The sequence below is a fragment of the Mobula hypostoma genome, chromosome 14, assembly GCF_963921235.1.
Source record: "Mobula hypostoma chromosome 14, sMobHyp1.1, whole genome shotgun sequence".
Classification (NCBI taxonomy): Eukaryota; Metazoa; Chordata; class Chondrichthyes; order Myliobatiformes; family Myliobatidae; genus Mobula; species Mobula hypostoma.
Window position 1 is genome coordinate 43,947,455 of NC_086110.1, and position 22,102 is coordinate 43,969,556.

General features: G+C 41.3%; 1 protein-coding gene across 3 annotated transcripts in view; it reads right to left on the reverse strand.

Moving 5' to 3' along the window:
* The window catches only part of spire2 (spire-type actin nucleation factor 2), a 104,068-nt gene that overhangs the window by 13,763 nt on the left and 68,203 nt on the right, over positions 1–22,102 (reverse strand). Inside the window, exons 8-14 of one of the 3 annotated variants that reach the window (XM_063067031.1) lie at positions 20,521–20,647; positions 12,179–12,354; positions 9,926–10,139; positions 7,709–7,779; positions 1,853–1,990; positions 961–1,028; positions 266–293 (exon numbers count right to left, since the gene is read on the reverse strand). In XM_063067031.1, coding sequence (XP_062923101.1) covers positions 266–293; positions 961–1,028; positions 1,853–1,990; positions 7,709–7,779; positions 9,926–10,139; positions 12,179–12,354; positions 20,521–20,647 — 822 coding nt within the window. Of the gene's footprint in view, positions 1–265; positions 294–960; positions 1,029–1,852; positions 1,991–7,708; positions 7,840–9,925; positions 10,140–12,178; positions 12,355–20,520; positions 20,648–22,102 lie in introns of all 3 variants that reach the window. The other 2 variants (XM_063067030.1, XM_063067029.1) reach the window with 2 other exon arrangements.

Below are 22,102 nucleotides of genomic sequence, written 5' to 3' on the forward strand. Positions count from 1 at the left end.
CTTTCTTCAGTTAGACAGCTCAGTGGTGATACTCAGTTCTCTGCCAGTTTGGTTATAAATGAACAATTCCTGTACTCGATACAGTGGTATTCTTTTTCATCTTAATAGTTTTTTTTTTAAATAATTATATGTTATAATGTCTTAAGCCAATCTGTAGATTTGGTAAAACACCTAACCAGCAGCAATTTATCAGGTAAAAAGAGAATTGAAACTTCGTTTATCACATTTGCGAGGTAAGATTCCAATCAATTGAAGCAGTTCTTACCTTCAAACTGCAGGAACCACAGACAGATCTAAGAGAAATAAAATACAAGGGATTGGACAGTAAGAAAATGTGTGCAGTGCTGGAAAATTAAATATTTAAACTAGTGTTCCATAACTACTAAAATCTTTGGATTTGTTTTTAATGTTTCTTTCAATAATTTTTTTTATTAAGTTTGCCTTTTTTATACAAAGTCAGTGTATTTTGTTCAAAATGCAGAAAGATTAAGCTGAAAGATTTTGTTAAATTGTAGTAACATGACAAATATCTGCAAATTTTGGTATTGAATACATTTGTCAAAATTAAACTATCATTCAATCTACACTGATGTAAAAACATGAACAAATAGCTCTTATATAACATTTTTAATACAGAAGAACATCAGATGGTATTAAATACACTTTAAATATTTTGTGTACTTTGCAATTTGGAGAATTAGCTAGTATTTATGTTTTTTATTATTTGTAGAATGCACAAAGGTTCTCTCTGAAATACACCAGGAAGGGAGTTTAAATCCATCTGTTTCCCACAGCTTTACTTTGGGGAAAAAACCACCAGTCTGGGACATCTTTTGTCACCAATGAATCAGCTGATTAACTGGAATACTGGTGGTCCCCTCTGATATTTTGATGAAAATGCTAATCAGCACACTCACAGTAAGAGATTCCAGAGTAAAATAGTTATTGCCAGTCGGTTACCTTTTACAAAAGAGACATGTTGAAGGCCACGATAACATGGGGAACTTAGTTTTACAGCAGCAGCATACCTGCAGGGCAAAGGCAGAACATCACAATCCCCAAAACCAAAATCACCATATACAGTACAATGGAATACTTTGCATGGATGGATGAGTTCATGAGGGCATATTTTCCTCTGTACATAAATGTTTTATCTGTTCTGGTGCACAAAGGTTAATGTTGCCTTTGGTTTGACATGGTAAGCAAAGTCACATGTCACTTTATTTGCTTGATGCTGCCAGAGTCGTGCTGTGAGAGTTAAACAAGCTGAGAACTCAAGCAAAACAGGAACATTGAAAATACAGGTTTCTAGTAACAATTCTAAATTAATAAAATTCCCACTATTTCCATTTCCTGTAACAGTTTATTAGTTCGGTTTCGATAAATGCAGGGAAGTTCTTTAACAAAATTACAGATCACAATGTGTGAAAGAGATTCTCAAGTTAATTTTTAGTTTCTGGATATTGGTCCAGTACATGTGATAGCGGAGTACATGCAGGACTTGGAGCCTCAGGATGTGCCTGAATGCTCCCAGCGTCACATGCTCAGGATGTGTGGGTACGCATGGGATTGAACGCTCTCTGATTTATACCCTCGGGATCTGTGGGGACGCTCCCGGATTCACACCCTCAGGGAGTGCTAGCTGGCTCCAGGATTGATGTGTACTGCTCACTGGCTACAGCAAAACTGAATTTGTAAAGTCACACAGAGAGCCACCTGGCTTCTTCTAAAGCCTGCATAAAAACTGGTGATGAATGACTGCTTAGGGACATTGTTTTAGCAGAAAGTAGTAACAGATAATAGCCAGTAGGAACTGAATGATGATCATTGAGCAAACATGAAAGATACAAACCTTCCCCTTTTTCAGGCCATTGTAGAGATCTTTGTTTTGCAGAAACTTTTCCATTTCAGCTTTAACCAAGACTTTTCGAACATTAATTATTTCTTCCACAGTCAGTGCCAGACTTTCTACAGGGTGACTGAACTCCTCCTGTACAGAAACAGATTCCAGTCTGAGTCTCCCTGCCATAATCTGTCTGGATGTTACAAGTACAGAATGTACCGAGATTCCTAGAAAGAGTAACTCCCAGTATTGATTACATAGTTAAGAATAGAGGATTTGATAGCTACAGGAGAGGCGGTGCCCACATCGTGCACACATTTCCATGTGAACCCTTTGTCACAGGGTGGGGTTGCAATCCTAGAAAAACAAAGTCAAGATTGCAAAAATCAAGATTCCCTGTAATGTGAAGCTGCATTATCTGTGTTTCCACAAATTTGTACTGTTTTCACAAATTCATTCTCAGAATTTTATTCTGCATCTCAGAATTTTGGGTAGTGATTTGTGAATTCTGTAAGAGTGAGTTTTCATTCCCCAAACAGCTGTAACTTGGGGGAGGGTCGCCTGTATCATATATGACTCAGCAACACCTATGCTGTTTCTGATTTATTCAGGGGTTTAAATTCACTTTTTCTTTTAAAAAAAAAGGACAAAAATAATGGGCCATATCTTGCATGACATCCTGCTGTCTGAAATTGTCAGCCATGGTCAATGATCACCTGCATTTACCTGGGCTGGATCCCGAGGTTCAGTTTCACCAACTTCTGCACCCAAATCAGACAGAGTGGCCCCGACTGTGACCAAGCCTCAGGTGGTGCAGGGCTAAAATCCTGCCTCCAGAATGCCCATGATAAACTTAGACTGAAGTCAGCTCAGGATGGAGACTTGCCAGCTGTCGAACATTGCCGTGGATTCTAGTTCTTAAATGCCTTTGACATTGAGAGATGTTTAAAAATTAAAATTAAAAATGGCAGAACTTTATTTCCCTTTGCCTGCACGTCTGCAGTCCTCTCATCCCCATTACATTGTTTCAGATCTGGACAGTGCAGAATCCGAGAGGTAAATCCCAAAAGCAATATTGGAGAACCCTTGCAAATTTTCTGAATCCATTGGTTCCATTTGAATATATGCACACAGGCAGTTCCCCATTGAAACCATTAACCACACGCAAAACAGGCGGGGAGAGGGCAAGGAAGCAAACAGGAGCAGAGACCCTAAAGATATCAGCAGTGATGGGAAAGGTTAGGATTAAACTGCAAAGAACATATTTAGAGGAGGAAAGAAAATTCCTCCTTTAATATCAGAGGTGGAAATCAACTTCCTCTATGTCATCATTTCCGGGGATCTGTCCTGGGCCCAGGACGCAAGTACAATGATGAAGCAAGTACAGCAGCACCTCTACTTCATTAGAAATTTGTGAAGATTTGCATGATATCTGAAACTTTGACAAACCTCTATATTCTGGAGAATATATTGACTGGCTGCATCACAGCCTGGAATGGAAACACCAATGCATTGAATGGAAAAATCCGAGAAAAATTAGTGGATATGGCCCAGTCCATCACAGATAAAGTCCTCTCCACCATTGAGCACATCTACAAGGAGCATTGTTGCAGGAAAGCAGCATCCATCATCAGGGACCCACCCACCCACCTCCAGCACCCCCCCACCCCACCCACAGGACCTGCTTTCTTCTTGCTGCTACCGCCATCAGAAAGTTACAAGAGCCTCAGGATTCACACTACCAGGTTCAGAAACAATTATTACCCTTCAACCATCAAAGGGAATAACTTCACTCGCCCCATCACTGAAATGTTCTCACAACTTCTAGACTCACTTTCAAATACTCTATCTCATGTTCTCGATGTTTATTGCTTATTTGTTATTACTTTTTCTTTCATTTTGTATTTGCACAGTTTGTCGTCTTTTGCACACTGGTTGTCCATCCAGTTGGTGTGATCTGTGATTGATTCTCTTAGGGTTATTAGATTTGAGTATGACTGCAAGAATATGAATAACAGGATTGTATATGGTGACATAAATGTACTTTGATAATAAATTTACTTTGAAATTTGAAAACAGAAAATGCTGGAAGCACTCAGCAGTTGATGCAATATCTATGGCAACATTTCAAGTCAATGACACTTACGAGTTCTGATTAAGGTCATTACCCCAAAACTATGCTTCGTTTTTATTTTCACAGAAGAGCAGATACTGACCTGAAAGGCTGCCACTCATTCTCTCTCAGGAAAGTGAATGCTTGGCTCCAACAGTGGAGTAGAAGCAGAGTGTTTCAATTTGTGGGGAATTAGCAACAGTACTGGGAAAGACAGCTATTCCATTGGGACAAATGCACTTGAGCTATGTTGGAACCAGAGTGTGAGCAATTCAAAGCACTACAGGCAAAAAGGCTATGAAGTGAATAGCAGTCGGGGAAGCGGAGCGTCGGTTGCAGAGATCAGATTTCTACATGGAGTTACAGGGAAGATGAACAGGAATATGGTGGTGGCAAGGATAATCAGATAACACAAATCAAATCAACAAATAAGCAGTACACACAAAATGCTGGAGGAACTCAGCAGGCCAGGCAGCATCTGGGAAAAAAAGAGTACAGTCAACATCAGTGCTGCTGAAGGGTTTCAGCCTGAAATGTCAACTGCACTCTTTTCCTAGCTGCCTGGCTCATTGAGTTCCTCCAGCACTTTGTGTGTGTTGCTTGGATTTCCAGCATCTGCAGATTTTCTCTTGCTTGTGATCAACAAAGAACCAGATAAGCAAAGTGGAAGAGAAACAGCTCTGAGGTACAAGATACACAAGGCAACTAATTGGACACATTACCAGGGAAGTAGGTATAAATAGACATAATTTGACTGTCATTAAGGGACATGGCCACAGTGTGATCAAGGCTGTGTTTTGAGTATCCAAGAATATTCTATATTTAGAGGTGAGGAGAGTGGAAAAAGAGTTGGGATAGTTTTCTTAGAAAATGAAGGTTTGTGCAATTCTAAGGATATTAGTTCATAAAATGATAGAATCAGTTTTGGTGGAACTGATATTAACTGTGCATTGGTGGGAGTTGTCTGCAGGCTCCCAGTAATACTGGTAATGTAGGGGATGGCATCAACCAGTTAAAGATGCAGGCAGCAAATACCAAAAACAGCAACTGTAGATTGGCAAAAACAAAATAGCATTGATATTTCAAGAATTCCTAGCGTGTGAACATCAAGCATCCAAACAGAAAACAGACCTATTTTTAAAAAATTGAATTTTGATTGTATATTGAGAAATGGTTAGTTAATAGTCTTTCATTGTAGAGTAAGGTAGGGTAACCATAACTTGACAGGATTCTTCATTAAGATAGAAAATAGTTAGTGTGAAACTGGTGTTCTAAATGTAAACAAAAGTATCTTGGAAATACAAGGAACGATTTGGCTATTATCATTTGGCTGCTTTTATCAGAAAACACTACGATGAATTGACAATAAGGAACAAATGCAAGAACTGCAATAGTTACACATTCTGGCCTGGTGTAAAAATACAAAAAAAAAATCTACGGCTAACAAAAGTAGTTAAATGCAATCAATCAACAGGAATTCTGCAGATGCTGGAAATTCAAGCAACACACATCAAAGTTGCTGGTGAACGCAGCAGGCCAGGTAGCATCTCTAGGAAGAGGTACAGTCGATGTTTCAGGCCGAGACCCTTCGTCAGGACTAACTGAAGGAAGAGTTAGTAAGAGATTTGAAAGTGGGAGGGGGAGGGGGAGATCCAAAATGATAGGAGAAGACAGGAGGGGGAGGGATGGAGCCAAGAGCTGGACAGGTGATTGGCAAAGGGGATATGAGAGGATCATGGGACAGGAGGCCCAGGGAGAAGACAAAAGGCGGGGGGAACCCAGAGGATGGGCAAGGGGTATAGTCAGAGGGACAGAGGGAGAAAACGAGTGACAGAAAGAATGTGTGTATAAAAATAAATAACGGATGGGGTACGAGGGGGAGGTGGGGCTTCCTCCCTTACCACCATTCAGGGCCCCAGACAGTCCTTCCAGGTGAGGCGACACTTCACCTGTGAGTTGGCTGGGGTGATATACTGTGTCCGGTGCTCCCGATGTGGCTTTCTATATATTGGCGAGACCGGACGCAGACTGGGAGACTGCTTTGCTAAACACCTACACTCTGTCCGCCAGAGAAAGCAGGATCTCCCTGTGGCCACACATTTTAATTCCACATCCCATTCCCATTCCGACATGTCTATCCACAGCCTCCTCTACTGTAAAGATGAAGCCACACTCGGGTTGAAGGAACAACACCTTATATTCCGTCTGGGTAGCCTCCAACCTGATGGCATGAACATCGACTTCTCTAACTTCCGCTAATGCCCCACCTTCCCCTCGTACCACATCCGTTATTTATTTTTATACACACATTCTTTCTCTCACTCTCCTTTTTCTCCCTTTGTCCCTCTGACTATACCCCTTGCCCATCCTCTGGGTTCTCCCCCACCCCCCAACCGTCTTTCTCCCTGGGCCTCTTGTCCCATGATCCTCTCATATCCCTTTTGCCAATCACCTGTCCAGCTCTTGGCTCCATCCCTCCCCCTCCTGTCTTCTCCTATCATTTTGGATCTCCCCCTCCCCCTCCCACTTTCAAATCTCTTACTCACTCTTCCTTCAGTTAGTCCTGACGAAGGGTCTCGGCCTGAAACGTTGACTGCACCTCTTCCTAGAGATGCTGCCTGGCCTGCTGCATTCACCAGCAACTTTGATGTGTGTTAAATGCAATCAATGACTTGAATGACAGAATCCAATATCATGCTTTGAACTTTGTCAATGACACCAAACTGGATGGGTTTGCACATTGTGAGGAGGACACAGACTGGGCAAATACATAAAACCATGGCAGATACAGTAAACATGTAGACTTATTCCGTTTGGCAGGAAAATCAAAGGCAGTGTGTAATTGAAATGATGCAAGACTGGGAAATGTTGATGTGCAAAGAAACATGGGTGTTCTGATACACATGTTACTGAAAACACACAGGCAGATGCAGCAAGTAGTTAGGTGACAAATGGTACATTTTCCTTCATGACAAGGAGATCCCAGTACAGAAGGATGTCCTAATACAGCTATTCAGTGGCTTGGCAAGTCCACTTATGGAGTTCCAATCTCCTTCTCCAAGAAGGCATGTACTTGCCATAAAGTGTGGTGAGAGTTACCAGCTATTCCTGCGATGACAGAGTTACTGTTTGAGAAGAAGTCAAGATGACCAAGTTTAGGACTCAAAGAATGATGAATAGGAATCAGAACTACTGAAATTCTGACAGGGCTGGACAAACTGGGGTGTGGGAAACTACATCCCATAAAATGGGATCTGTGAAATTACTGAATCTCTTACTGGTGGACAAAACAGATGTGGGGAACATATTTCACATAGGTGGGGTTTGAGAACTCAGGATCTCAACCTTTGAATTTGGGACTCAAGAGTGATAGGAGTGAAACATCTTTACTCAAAGGTTGGTGAACCTATGGAATCCATTACCAAAGGGCCATGTCACTGAATATCTAATGGACAGACAGATGAAGCAAAGAAATGGCACAGAGGAGAGGAGCATAATATGATGTTGAGATGGATGATGTGCAATGATCATACCGGATGGCAGAGCAGGGTTAAGGGGATGAATGGCCTACCCTGCTCCTCCCATTTTTCGTGTTCCATTAATAACCAGTAAGTATAGGAAAACCTATATGAATGTATTCCCCCCCCCCCACAAGAGATTTGCTTATTTTATGGAGCTTTTGAAAATAAACATTTTACACTATTTAAGTATGAAACTTAAAAGCTTATATACAAGTTTCAACAGGCACTTACCATCAACGAGCATTTGGAAAAATTTGAACGGTTCTCAGAAATACTCCTTGAAGTACGCAGGATCCCTCCCCCTGCAGAAGAAGAACGAGTTCTATGAGCCTCCATAGACCATACCTCCTCGTTATGATCTGCTGAAAGTATAAACAAACACATGTTTGGAATCCAGTCCTTTAGAGAGGAAGAACAAAGCCAGTTTGCACACATAGTAGTTCCCTGAAATCCACTGATCCCTTTCACACATCATCACATCCTCATAAGCAATTCCAGAGTCAGAGTAACTCACCCTACAAGAGCAATATCCAAGTCTAAACAATTTCATTCTATACCCACAGATATAGCAGGATTTACTTGGGCAGCAATTAAACATGGAGACCCTGGTTAAATTTATCTTTCATGATCCAGGGGAATTAATGTTTTGGATAAGGAATGAGAAAGCTGAACATGCTCGAACTGCCAGGCTCAGCCACTTTTAGCTAATGAAAGAGAATCTACTCAATAGTATTTATATCAATGGTCATAACATCTTCTGATTACATGAACAATTTGGTTGTCACAGAGGATTTTAGGACAGCTCAATTGTCATACAACAGTGGATACAAACACAAACAGAAAATCTACTTTCTGGCCATGCAACTTTGTCTTTGAAAAAGGATTTAAAATTATAATTCGCTCATCTTTCACTAGCTGTTCCATTATTCTGATTGTAAGTGATAAACCCACAAATCTAATTTTCTACATTATAATTGTGATATTTCAAAAGTGTCTTAGATAGAATCGAAGTATAAAAACAAGCTATCAGCCCGCTGTTTCCATGCCAACCATCAAGTACCTATCCATATTATGAGCACTTGGCATATAACCTTCAATGCCATAGCACAGCTCCAATACCATCTTCAACTTTGCCGATGACATTATTGTTGGACGAATCACAAGTGGTATTGATTCAACTTACCAGAGTGAGGATAGATTCTCGATATCACAACATCAATCTATCGCTCACTGTCAGCAAAACTAAAGAGCTAATTGTTGAATCCAGGAAGGGAAGTGGGGGAGGGGAGCAAACGTGCTGGTCTACATTGATGGATCAGTGGAGGAGTCAGCAGCTTTAAATTTCTGAGCATTAGCATATCAGATGACTTGGGTCCTGGGCCTAGCAAACACAAGAAAGGCATGCCAGTATCTTTTACTTTCTTAGGAGGTTCAGCATGTCACCACACTAACAAACCTCTACAGATGTTGAAGGTATCCTGACTGGTTTCATTATGGTCTGGTACGGCAAACCAAATACATGGGAATGCAAGAAGCTTCAGAGAGTAGTGGCCTCAGCCCAATACATCACAAGCACATCTACAGCTGCCCCATAACCTCTCTGCTTTTCTCCGCTCTGACCAAGGAAGGCAAGCATTCCATACGTTTGCTTAACTGGTTGTAAAATATTTTTGATGGTCATGAGGCTGTTGCAAATTTTAAATCTTTTTTACATAAATGTACTGAGTAACTACAAAATAAAGCAATCGTTGAAAATAAAAATGACATAAATTCCCACCATCTGGGACATGCCCTGTTCTCGTTACTGAGGTACAGGAGCCTGACGACCCACACTCAATGATTCAGAAGCAGCTTCTCTAAGATTTCTGAACAGTCCACAAACCCACTTACTTAATTTGTAATTTATAGTAATTTTATGTCTTTGCACTGTACTTATGCCACAAAACAACAAATCTCACGTCATATGAAAAAGTGATAATAAACCCGATTCTGATCGGATGCTCACTGCATCAAAGTTTCAAATGGCAGTATATCTACAGGGAAAGGGAAAACTGATAGAAGGACCAACTGACGCACTAGTCACTCCAAATAACAATCTTCTTTTCTGTTACAAGGTGCGAAATTTACAAATATGGGATCCTAATTGTTGAAATCAAAACCAGAAAGTTGAAGTTAAAGAACTGCTCAATGACATTGTGAACCTTTGGTCAGGAACCAAGTTTTTAAACAAGTATTACAAGTTTATCCATGTAAAAACAAAAGTATAGAATCACTTCACCTTCTCACAGGCAATTTGTTTTTAATGAAAACAATTCTGTCTTTAACCAGTTCCATTTTACTGTCAGCAAGTACTGATGTACTAAGATTTATTCAGTCTAGTCCATACATATTGTCTAATGATTATACAGCCTCAAGAGGAAAATGGAAAGAGATATTCCATTAACTCACCTTTATGCTCAGACACAGCTCTGGTTACGGATTCAGTCCCTGAACGTAACCTTGTGTGGGAATCCTCTGTTGAGAGAGAGTCTGAGTCCGAATGAGACAAGGCAAATTCAGCCTGCAGCTGGATGAGATCACGTTCTGAGAATGAGCGATCACGTTTCAGAGGAACTGGGGAGCCGGCAACCCTTTGCATTTCTCCACTTGGTGAATCTTCTTCCTTTTAAAATAACACAATTGCATCTGATATGTGTATCATTCACTTCTACACAAGACGTGGAGATCATTACCCTCACACAACAAAGGAAACAAAAATATCAGATAAACATCATCATCATGTGCCAAATCTTAGTGGATTTATACAAGTTGTTTGACACTGGCCATTTCTGCTCTCAAGCATTCCTGAAAAAGTCAATGGACCCTCACTTTCTCACCATCATGGCAGTGCAAAACCAAAGTTGTAGAATTCAGTGCAGCATCTCTAGGAAGAGGTACAGTCGACATTTCAGGCAGAGACCCTTCGTCCTGAAACATCGACTGTACCTCTTCCTAGAGATGCTGCCTGACCTGCTGTGTTCACCAGCAACTTTGATGTGTGTTGCTTGAATTTCAAGCATCTGCAGAATTCCTCGTGTTTGTAGAATTCAGTATTCAGTTTTTCCAATTACAATGAAGCTCAATGCAATCCTGAGGTCATCTTTCACTTGGGCAGGTTGCAGACTTCTGGACTCAACACTGAATCCTACAATTTCAGGTAACTTGCCATCTCAGTGTATAACAGTTGCCTATTTGTGATACTGGTTCAGCATGTTTGTTTTCCACCCCCCCCACCCCCACCCCTTTCTGGGAGAAGAGGATATCCTCAACCTGACCTGCTAGACTTGCACTCCTGCTTTGCATTTTCAAACTCCTCCTGTGTTTTCTCTCTACTTACTCTCATTCAGTCACTGACTAAATAATCTTATTTACAATTTATCCCCATGTCACCCAATTGCATTAAATCAAAGACATTCCTCCCTATCCTGCATCTTATGAGCTACTTTTGTCTCCTTCCAGTTGATGAAGGGTCTTCAACTTGAAATATCAACTCTGTTTCTCTTTCCACAGATGTGGTCTGTCCTATAAAGAAATTCCAGCATTCTCTGTTTTAATTTTATTTTTCCATCATCCTCAGATTTTTTTGGCTTCCAAACATTTAACACTGTCCTCCTGAACTAGGTTCAGATGCTCACTGATCAATAAAGTAGCAATTCCTAAAATAGGCTGATTTCCAACCAGTGTGCAAAGAAATAAAACAGAACTAATGTTGCTGAGAAAGCATGCTGTCTAAAAGTTTTACATTACAATCTTCATTAAAAATTAATCAACATTTGTGCTTGGCAGATGCATCTTAAACTAGCAAGTGAACAATGAAAAATGTTAACAAATGAAAGGGAGACATTTAATGATGGTACACTTTAGTGGATGTGTTATTCATTATATAGAGACATTCACAACTAATCTAGAGAACAGGAAATCTAATCCTACTAAAACAGGTTAAGAACAAGAGCCAGTTTAAAAATTATAAGATACAGTACTGTGCAATAGCACTGAAGTAATTTTATGTATTGCTCCGTACCGCTGCCGCAAAACAAGTGTCATGACGTGTGAGTGATAATAAACCTGATTCTGACATGGGTCTCTTGTGGATTGAGTGGGAAGGGGGCAGGAAGAGGGGAATCATGGTTGGGAAAGGGGGAGGGAGCAGGAAGCACCAGAGACATTCTGTAATGATCAATAAACCGACTGTTTCGAATCAAATTATGTCCCAGAGCTGGGTGTGACTCCACCCATGCCACCCCACCCACCCCTGGCATTCCCTCTCAGCCACCCGTCCCACCACCCTCCTGTGGTGTTCCACACTCACCTTTCCCAACGTCCTTTGCTCCCGCCAGATTAGCAAACTCGCTCTCCACTCCACGTTGACAAATACAGTACTATGCAAAAGTGTTAGGCACCCTAGCTATATATATGTGCCTAAGGGTTTTGCACAGCACTGTGAATCAGCAAAACCCAAAGTGAGAAGAAAAATCTTCTTTGTTTCTGGGATTGCACAGTAACTCAACAGTTAACAAATGTGAATTTTGTCTATTCAATAAATGCACAAATGTGCTGATTTTGCCCATTTTGGGCATGCACGTTGATAGCAAAATAGACTTAGCCCTTCTCAAATGGTTGCAAATATCAGTTTCTACTCAGTAAATGAGGTTACATCCCTACCTCTGAAATGCACATTTCATCCATTTCAGCCAGTGTTGGTGCTTTAAGTAGAACCTTGGGTCTAGGTCTCTGCGCACTTCCCATTGCCTCAGGAACTGAGAGGTCCATGCACGAAGTTGACTTCAGCTCATCGGTGCAGGCATGTACCAGACATGGCAATGATCCAAATATCATCTCTGCAGAAAGCAATGAACTTCTAACTACAACGTAAACAATGACATTGGATTGTGCGAGGCAGGAGAAGGATTTCAAAAGGAGTGGTGGCAGTCGGGACATTCTACGCACCACTGTTCCTAAGGAGACGTTAGATTATGTGTAGCGGGAGAGGGAGTTTAACAGACAATGGGGGCAGTCAGGACATTCTGTGCACTACAGCTCCTGAGGAGACGTTAGATTGTGCATAATTAGGCACTTGGCATAGGCCAATAAAAAGATAGGTTTAAGCAGAGCAGTCACTAAGAGTGGGCCATTGTTAGTGTGGGGAGACCATAAGACATAGGTGCTGAATTAGGCCATTCAGCCCATTGAGTCTGCTCTGCCATTTCATCATGGCTGATTTAGGTTAAGGATTTGGCTCGTAGAGGCAAAGGCAGTAGGTAATTTTTTTCTTTTAAATGTTCTTTCTTTATCAGTGCACAGTTAGAGCAGTGGGGATGCCAGACAGGAGAGGAATGCTCCTCTTGCAGGATGCAAGAAGTCAGGGAGACCGCTGGTGTCCCTGACGACCACACCTGCAAGAAGAGCATCCATCTGGAGTTTGATTTTTATTTTTAAAAAAAAACAACAGACTGTCAAGGATTCTGAGCTGGATGAACTGCAGATCATTTGGAAGGCTAAGTCGTTGATCAACAGGACATGCAGAGAGGTAATTACACCCAAAGTGCAGGACACAGGTGACTGTCAGGAGGGGTTAAGGGGATAGGAAGCCACTTCAGAATATTCGTGTGCCAATTCCCCTCAATAACAGGTAACCTAGCAGAGGAAAGCCACAGTGGTCAAGTCTCTAGGACTGAGTCTGGCTCTGTGGTTCAGAAGGGAAGTGGGTTGGGGGTGGGGGGGGGAAGAAGAGGCAAGCTGTAGTGATAGGGGGTTCAATGGTTAGGAGAACAGACAGGAGGTTATGTTGACAATAACGAGATTCCCAGATGGCAAGTTGCCTTCCAGGTGTGAGAGTCGGGGACATCTCGGATTGAGTCCACTGCATTCTTAAGTGAGAGTGCGAGCAGCCAGAGGTCATGGTCCACATAGGTACCAGTGACATCAGTAGGAAGGGCAATGAGGTCCTGCAAAATGAGATCAAGGAGCGAGGTGCTATGTTAAAGGACAGGGCCTCCATGGTTGTAACCTCAGGATTGCTACCCACGCTACATGCTTGTGAGGAAGATACAGTTTAACATGTGGCTAAGGAGATGGTGCAGGATGGAGGGCTTCAGATTTTTGGACCATTGGGCTCTCTTTCAGAGAAAATGGGCCCTATACAGATGGGACAGTTCGCACCCGAACTGAGGGGGTCAGATATCCTTATGGTAAGGTTTGCTACTGCTGCATGGGGGGGGGGGGGGGTGGAGTTAAAGCTGGATTTGTGTGGGGGGGCGGGAATAGGAATCGGAGTAGATGGTGGAACGGCTGTGGGGAAAGATGCAAGCCTACATACAAAAACAAGAATCGAGAGGTTGAGCATGGAGGGACTAGTGTTCTGAGTGTGTACATTTCAACGTAAGGAATACTGTAGGAAAGGCAGATAAGCTCAGGGCACGGATCGACATGGAATTATGACATTGTAGTTATTAGTGAGACTGGCAGCTCAGCGTTCCGGGGTTCTGTTTTAAACATGATCGAGTGGGAGGAAATAAAGGGCGAGGGGTGGCATTACTAGTCACGGAAAATATCAGGTCAGTGCTCAATTAGGACAGACTGGAGAACTTGTCTACTGAAGTGTTATGGGTGGAACAAAGGAATAAGAAATATATGACCTCATTAATGGGATATAATAAACCACCCAGCAGTCTGTGGGATTTAGAGGAGCAAATTTGTAGAGAAATTGCAGATTGTTGCAAGAAAAATAAGGTTGTGATATTAGGTGATTCTAACTTTTCAAATATTGACAGGGACTCCCATGCTGTAAAGGGCTGGATGTGTTCAGGAAAGCTTCCTTAATCAGTACATAGAAATCCCAACAAGACAGCATGTGATACTGGATCTGCTGTTAGGGAATGAGACAGGGCAGGTGACAGAAGTTTGTGCAGGGGAATACTTTGCATCTAGAGATCACAAAGCCATTAGTTTCAAAGTAAATATGGAAAGAGATAGGTCTGGTCCTCAGGTTGAGACTCTAAATTAGAGAAAGGCTAATTCTGATGGTATCAGAAAGGTTCAGGCAAGTGTGGATTGGGATAGGTTGTTTTCTGGCAAAGGTGTGCTTGTTAAGTGGGAAGCCTTCAAAGGTGAAAGTACAGCTTGTATATTTTTGTCAGAAGGAAAGGTAAAGATAACAGGTTTCCTAGTTAAGAAAAAAAGTGTATAGCAGGTATAGGCAGGAAGAAAGAAAATATAGATACTTGAGCAGTATAGGAAATGCAAAAGAACACAAAAAGGAAATCAGATGGGCTAAAAGAAGATATGAAGTTGTTCCGGCAGACAAGGTGAATGAGAATCCCCAGGGCTTCTACTGACAAAGAGCACAGGATAGCAAAGAACAATTGTTCCTCTTGAAGATCACGGCGATCATCTATACACGGAGCCAAAAGAGACGAGGGGAATCTTAAAAGTATTTTTTGCCTCTGTGTTTACTTGGGAGACAGACAGAGTCTATTGAAGTGAGGAAACACAGCAGCAAGGTCATGGACCATTTACAGTTTACAGAGGTGGTGTTTGCTGTCGAGGCAAATTAAAGTGGATAAATCCCCAAGGCTTGACAAGGTGTTCCCTCAGACTTTTTGGGAGGCTAGTGCAGAAATTGCAGGGGCCCCTAGCAGAGATATTTAAAACTTCCTTTGCTACAGGTGAGGTGACAGAAGATTGAAGAATAGCCAAAGTTGTTTCATTGTTTAAAAAAACTCTTTAAATAAGCCAGAATATTATAGGCCATTGAGACCAACATCAGTAGTGGGCAGATTGTTAGAAGTTATTCTAAGGGACTGGATAGACAGGGACCAATTAGGAATAGTCAACATGGCTTTGTGGATGGTACGTTGTGTCTAACCAATCTCAGTTTTTCTGCGAACATTACCAAAAAAGCTGATGAACGCGAGGCAGTGGATGTTGCCTGCATGGACTTTAGGCAAGACCTTTGACAAGGTCCCACAGGGCAGGTTGGTCAAGAAGGTTGACTTGCTTGGCATTCAGGATGAGGTAGTAAATTGGATTAGATATTGTGGGAGAAGCCAGAGAGTGGATGTAGATATTTGCCTCTCTGATTGGAGGCCTGTAACTAGTGGAGTGCCACAGGAATCAGTGCTGGGTCCACTGTTGTTTGTCATCTATAGCAATGATCTGGATGATAATGTAGTAAATTAGATCAGCAAATATGCAAATGATACCAAAATTGGGATCAAGGTCAGCGAGGAAGACTATCCAATCCTGCAGCGGGATCTAGACCAATGGAAAAATGGGCTGAAAAGTGGCAGATGGATTTTAATGCAAACAAGTGTGTGAGGCGTTGCACTTTGGGAGGACACACCAAGGTAGGTATTACATGGCGAGTGGTAGGGCACTGAGGAGCATGGTAGAACAGAAGAATTCGAGTACAGATCGGTAATTCCTTGCAAGTAACATCACAAGTTGTGTCATAACGAGAGCTTTTGGCACATTGGCCTTCATAAATCAATGTATTGAGTACAGTAGTTGAGATGTTATGTTGAAAATGTACAAAGTTGCTGAGGCCTAATTCATAGCATTGTGTACTGCTCCAGTCACCTACCTACATAAAAGATGTCAATAAGATCAAAAGAGTGTAGAGGAAATGTACAAGGACGTTGCTGGGACTTGTGGAACTGATCTATAGGGAAAGGTTGAATAAGTGGGGACTTCATTCCTTAGAGAGTAGGATAATGATGGGAGATTTGATAGATATTTCCAAAATGATGAGGGGTGTAGTTAGGCTAAATGCAAGCAGGTTTTTTTCCCCCAATGGAGTTTGGGCAAGACTACAACTGGAGGTCACAGATTAAGGATGAAAGATGAAATGTTCAAGGGGAACTTCTTCACTCAGAGGATGGTGAGAGTGTGGAACAAGCTGCTGGAAGCACTGGACGTGGGCTCGATTTCACCAGTGAAGACAAATGTGGGCAGGTGCCTGGATGGGTATGGAATGCTTTAGTCCAAGAGCAGGTAAATGGCCTAGGCAAATTATTAGTCATGCACAGACAGGTGGGCCAAAGGGCCTGTTTCTGTGCTGTAGTGTTCCATAACTTTAATCATTAACAAGCTTAAGCCAGCACAGAGTATTGCTGAGCACAGGCCTATGTTCACATCATTTATTTTAATTCTTAGAAAACAAGATTAAATATGTACCAATCAATAACAAATTACAATGTTTTTATAGTGACCTCCATGTTATAGTGGTTCAGGTTACAGAAACTTACTCTTACAGAATTCATAAATCACTTCCAAATACAAATATAGAATGAGTCAATCCCACAGAATTTATGAGATGTAAAATAAACCCAAAATATACTTTTATTCAACTCAATGGCTTTCTAGGAATGCAAACTCTGTGGGGGTCATCTGTATTTTCAATAATGTGCAAGTTTGGGTCTTTTAGTGGGGCTTCATCTTCCCTGTCAGAATCGAGTAGGAAAATAGAAATAAGGTGATGAAATTTAACACAGGTTATCACTGACACCAAAGCTCATCATGGTGATATGTTCTGGAAACTGAGCAGGAGATCTCAAGAACATGCAAATACTAACTCGGGCAGAAAAATAAAGTCTGTCCACTTGAGTGAATATCCCCAATTCCAATTTTACTATTCATTTTATTAATCAAGTTAAATAGTTCCAAACTGAGGCATGTAAGGTATTTAGGTCAGTTATATCAATTCCAGAAGCATCATCCAATCTCCTTGGTTTCCTACAACGTTTGTCCTCAGTGTCAGATTTCATTGTTTCTCACATAGCCTTGCTGTAACTGCAGAGCCAGCACTGTCCTGACCTTGTCAATATTCTCAGTGATTCATAGAACATAGAAACTACAAAAACCATTTCAATGAACCTACTATTCAGCTCACCTTGAAGGAGTCTCTGGGAAAGGGGTTAGGCATCTATAACCTTTATTCTTCTATTACCATCAGCCTCAATGATTACCTTCATATCCACCGAAGTTAATTCATATTATTTAATTAAATAGGTTTAACTTCAATATGGAATTTACTTTTGCGTGAGGAACTCATGATCTCACAGTACAGGCATTGCTCTCCTCAACATTTGCAAATATCATGATAACCAAATGAAGTCCTGAGGTCACAAATTCCTGAGGACACAGATCACAGCGCTTCTCTTTCCCTCTTCAGGATTAAGGGTGCTTTGCTTCTGCTCCCGATGACAGGAGTGCTGCATTCCAAACAATCCACTCTTAAGATAGGTGGGGCAGGAGAGTGGGTAGGTTGCGACACGAGATACTCCTGTCACTTCTGAAGGGCTTCTACGTGTTTCTTGAGATTCTTAGTAGCACCCTGAGTCTTACTTCCCCACTCTGAGCAGAACAGTGGTTCCCTAGAGTCAATGCACGTTTCATTTCTTCAGGAAAGCTCTGAGCGCATCTAAAATACTTTTCCCTGCTTAATCTTTTCCCATGACAAAGCTCGGAAGAGACAGCTTGCTCTGGAGTCTGAACTCTGCCACAAGAACTGTGTGGCAAGACCAAGGTATTTCACTCAGGGCAACTAGGACCTTAGCGCAGGGGTTGTTGGCCGGTGCAGACACTGACTTTGCTTCACTTATCCTTCCAGTGAATTTTGAGTATATTGTTGAAATGTTTCCTGTAAATAGTCCAGGTTAGAAGTGTATAGGGTCAAGAATCACTGAGCCTGATGGACCATAGGTTTCTGCTATTTCCAAGTTCTGATCTGCAAATACTCCTCCCCCACCCCACGAAACAGTAGTGACCTATTACCCCAGACTTCGACCAACAAATCCTAACTTGTATTTGATATATACAACATGAAATTGAGAAATGCAATGTGCAGCTATAAATGAAAAGGATAACAGTACTAGTCCTAGAAGTGCGGCTTCATCTTTCATACTTCCTTATCTGAAGTGAGCAGGAAATTAACAGTGCTCATTATTCAACAGTGTTTTTGGTTTAATAGTTTATTTGAAACTACAAAACCAACCTGGATTAAAATTGGAATTGGTTTAGTAATGTCACATGTGCCGAGATGCAGTGAAAAGCTTGCCCCTGCATACTGTTCATACGTATTAAATCATTAGACAGTGTGAATAGTCTAATGGTTTAATGTGACTCTGTGTCTGTCCTCCGTCGGTCGTGGTCAACCATGGGTACTGCACCTCTGGTAGTCACTGGTTTGTCGAGCTGCATCGACCGTGGTGCAGAATAAAATGTAACAGCTGCAGAGAAAGTGTAGTGTAGGTACATAATAAAGTGCAAGATCACAACAAGGTAGACTGTGAGGTCAAGAGTCTATCTTACTGTACTAGGGAACCATTTAATAGCCTTATATTAGTGGGGTAGAAATTTTCCTTGAGTCTATTGTTACGTGCTTTCAGGCTTTTGTATCTTCTGCCCAATGGAAGAGCAGACAAGACAGTATGCTCGAAGTGGATGGGGTTTTTGATTGTGTTGGCTGCTTTACTGAGGGAGTGAGAAGTATAGACAGTATAGAGGAGAGCAATGCCTGTACTGTGAGATCATGAGGTCCTCACACAAAAGTAAATTCCATATTGAAGTTAAACCTATTTAATTAAATAATATGAATTAACTTCAGTGGATATGAAGGTAATCATTGAGGCTGATGGTAATAGAAGAATAAAGGTTATAGATGCCTAACCCCTTTCCCAGAGACTCCTTCAAAGTGAGCTGAATAGTAGGTTCATTGATATGGTTTTTGTAGTTTCTATGTTCTATGAATCACTGAGAATATTGACAAGGTCAGGACAGTGCTGGCTCTGCAGTTACAGCAAGGCTATGTGAGAAACAATGAAATCTGACACTGAGGACAAACGTTGTAGGAAACCAAGGAGATTGGATGATGCTTCTGGAATTGATATAACTGACCTAAATACCTTACATGCCTCAGTTTGGAACTATTTAACTTGATTAATAAAATGAATAGTAAAATTGGAATTGGGGATATTCACTCAAGTGGACAGAAGTCCACAGGAAGAGACTGGTTTCCAAGATGTGCTGAGCTGTGTCCATAACTGTAGTTTTCATGGTAGTATGCAGAGCAGTTGAAATACCAAATACTGATGCGTCTGGAAAGGATGTTTTTGATTTACAATAAAACTTAAAGGTAATAAAAATGATTTAATGAAACAGCACTGATCAATGGGACTTCATGTTCTGTGGCATGTCTGACCCGGTACAAAATACCGTTGTGTCCCACCGAGAACAGTTCGCACTAATCTGACTGAAGTGGGTAGGGAGGCTCCAGAAGACTGTAGATTCAGCCAGCTCCAGCATGGGTACAATCCTCCCCTTTATCAAGGACAGCTTCATAACGCAGCACCTCAAGAAGGCAGCATCCATCATTACCAACCCTCACCCTCTGGGACATGCCCTCTTCTCTTTACTACCATTGGGGAGATGGTGCACAAGCCTGAAGACCCACATTCAATGTCTCAGGAACAGCTTCTTCCCCTCTGCCGTCAGTTTTATGACTAGTCCCTGGAGCCATGAACACTACCTTTTGCACTCATTATTTTAAACTTACGGTAATTTCTTCAAGATCAGTTGCATTGTACTGCCTCTACTACAAATTTCACCACCGTTATTGATAATAAACCTGGCTCTAAATTTCCAGTCATGGTCCCTTTAATCTGACAGCAGTTCCATATTACCTGGTCAATTTTGTATCGGTTTTAATGCTCGCGGCCAGTGTTGCCATTCAGAAACCCAACACCACCAGCATTACTGTGTTCTATTCAGAGCTTTGAAAATAGCAAACTTTTCCTACACAAAGTGAGTTGAAAGGTGGAATGCTCTTCCCAGGAGGCTTTTAATATTTGGTTAATAGAATTGCTGAAGATTGAGATGGACAGATTTTATTGTATAACGTGATATGGCTCACAGGCAGGCAAGATGCTAGTTAAAATGGCAGGAGAGAGGGTGAGGAACTTGATGACGCACTCCAGTATCCCTTAATTATGGTAAACCTGACTTACCTTTGTTTTTCTTTCCACCAATAGTTGGCACTGGTCGAAGTTTTCTTTCTGACTTTATCTCTTCCAAGATCCGCTCATGTAAACTGCGTGGCTTTTGAGGTTTGGGCCGTAGATTCCTTTCAGAGACCTGCAAACAAATAGTTCAAGGCATTTATTCACCCAGAAAGAGCAGTGGTTGAAGAATTAAGGGAACTTGAGTAATTTACAAGAACTTAATCCACAATTTTCATATTCCATAGGCTGATGCAGAATATCATGCCCAACACATTAATTTCAAATTGATTTCAGGGAGGTGACATGGGAAGGTTCAGACCCACTGCTGTCTGTAAGGGATATGTACGTTCTCCCCAATCACCACGCGGTTTCTTCCAAGTGCTCTGGTTTCCTCCCACAGTCCAAAGATTTATCGGTTAATAGGTTAATGAGTTATAGCAAATTACCCCATGATTGGGCTAGGGTTAAATCAGAGGGTTGCTGGGCGATGTGGCTCGAGGGCACTGCATCTCAATAAATAAATACTATCACACCTGCAGGCCTAGTTAAGATAACATAATAGTGCAAGTCACAGGCCTCTCCACTGTCTTTTACTCCATTTACTTGGCCAATGAGTGTGAAGCTTTAACACCTTTTCATTTCCACTATCATTGACTATTTCTTTCCCTCCACAGTGTACATTGTTTGATTAGTGACATGTTTAAATTTTCTTCAAAACTTGGCATGCCAATCACAGATGGGTATCTGAAAGGAACTAAAGCACCCTTGTGTGAACCTGTACAATTTTATACATACTCAATCTAACTCACCCACATCTATTCTAAGAGGCTAGGTTTATCTTAGCAAGTAGACAAAAGGTGCGCAGAGTCGACTCCAGTTATTGTTTTGCAGAAGATGCAGCACAACTGCTGCAATGGATCATTTCTTTAGAAAGGCAAATAAAAGCCAACTACAAAAGCCAGGTTAGGCACTGCAGTCCTGGTGTCAAATTGAAAGTGAATGAGGCCAAATTCACCGGATACCAAATACACAATTATAACGTTTCCTATAATTACTATAGTTGAATAATCTCAGCCCTCAAATCATGCTTTCAATGCCTAGAAAACAGTTTGTCCAACCTCTTAAAAGGGGTGAGGTGAAGTGAAGAGGATGCATCTTTGAAACTTAAACATACGACTTCAACCAAGTAAGCACTACACTGCAAGAAAAATACTTATTGTAATTTTTCTATCACTAAAAGATTGTTTGATGGGAATCTTTTCTGAGACAATTGGATTAAATTTTGCAAGCAACAGCATTTTGATGCCCACAATATTGAACCCACAAGTAGCCAGTAAATCCAAGGAAAATATGATATCTATGGGCTGGACAGAATGCTACAACACTAAAGATACACAAATTAGACTACCTTTAATACTTTATACTTCATTGTCGCCAAACAATTGATACTAGAACATACAATCATCACAGCAATATTTGATTCTGCGCTTCCCGCTCCCTGGATTACAAATCGATAGTAAATATTAAATCATAAATAGAAAATAGAAAAATGGGAAGTAAGGTAGTGCAAAAAAACCGAGAGGCAGGT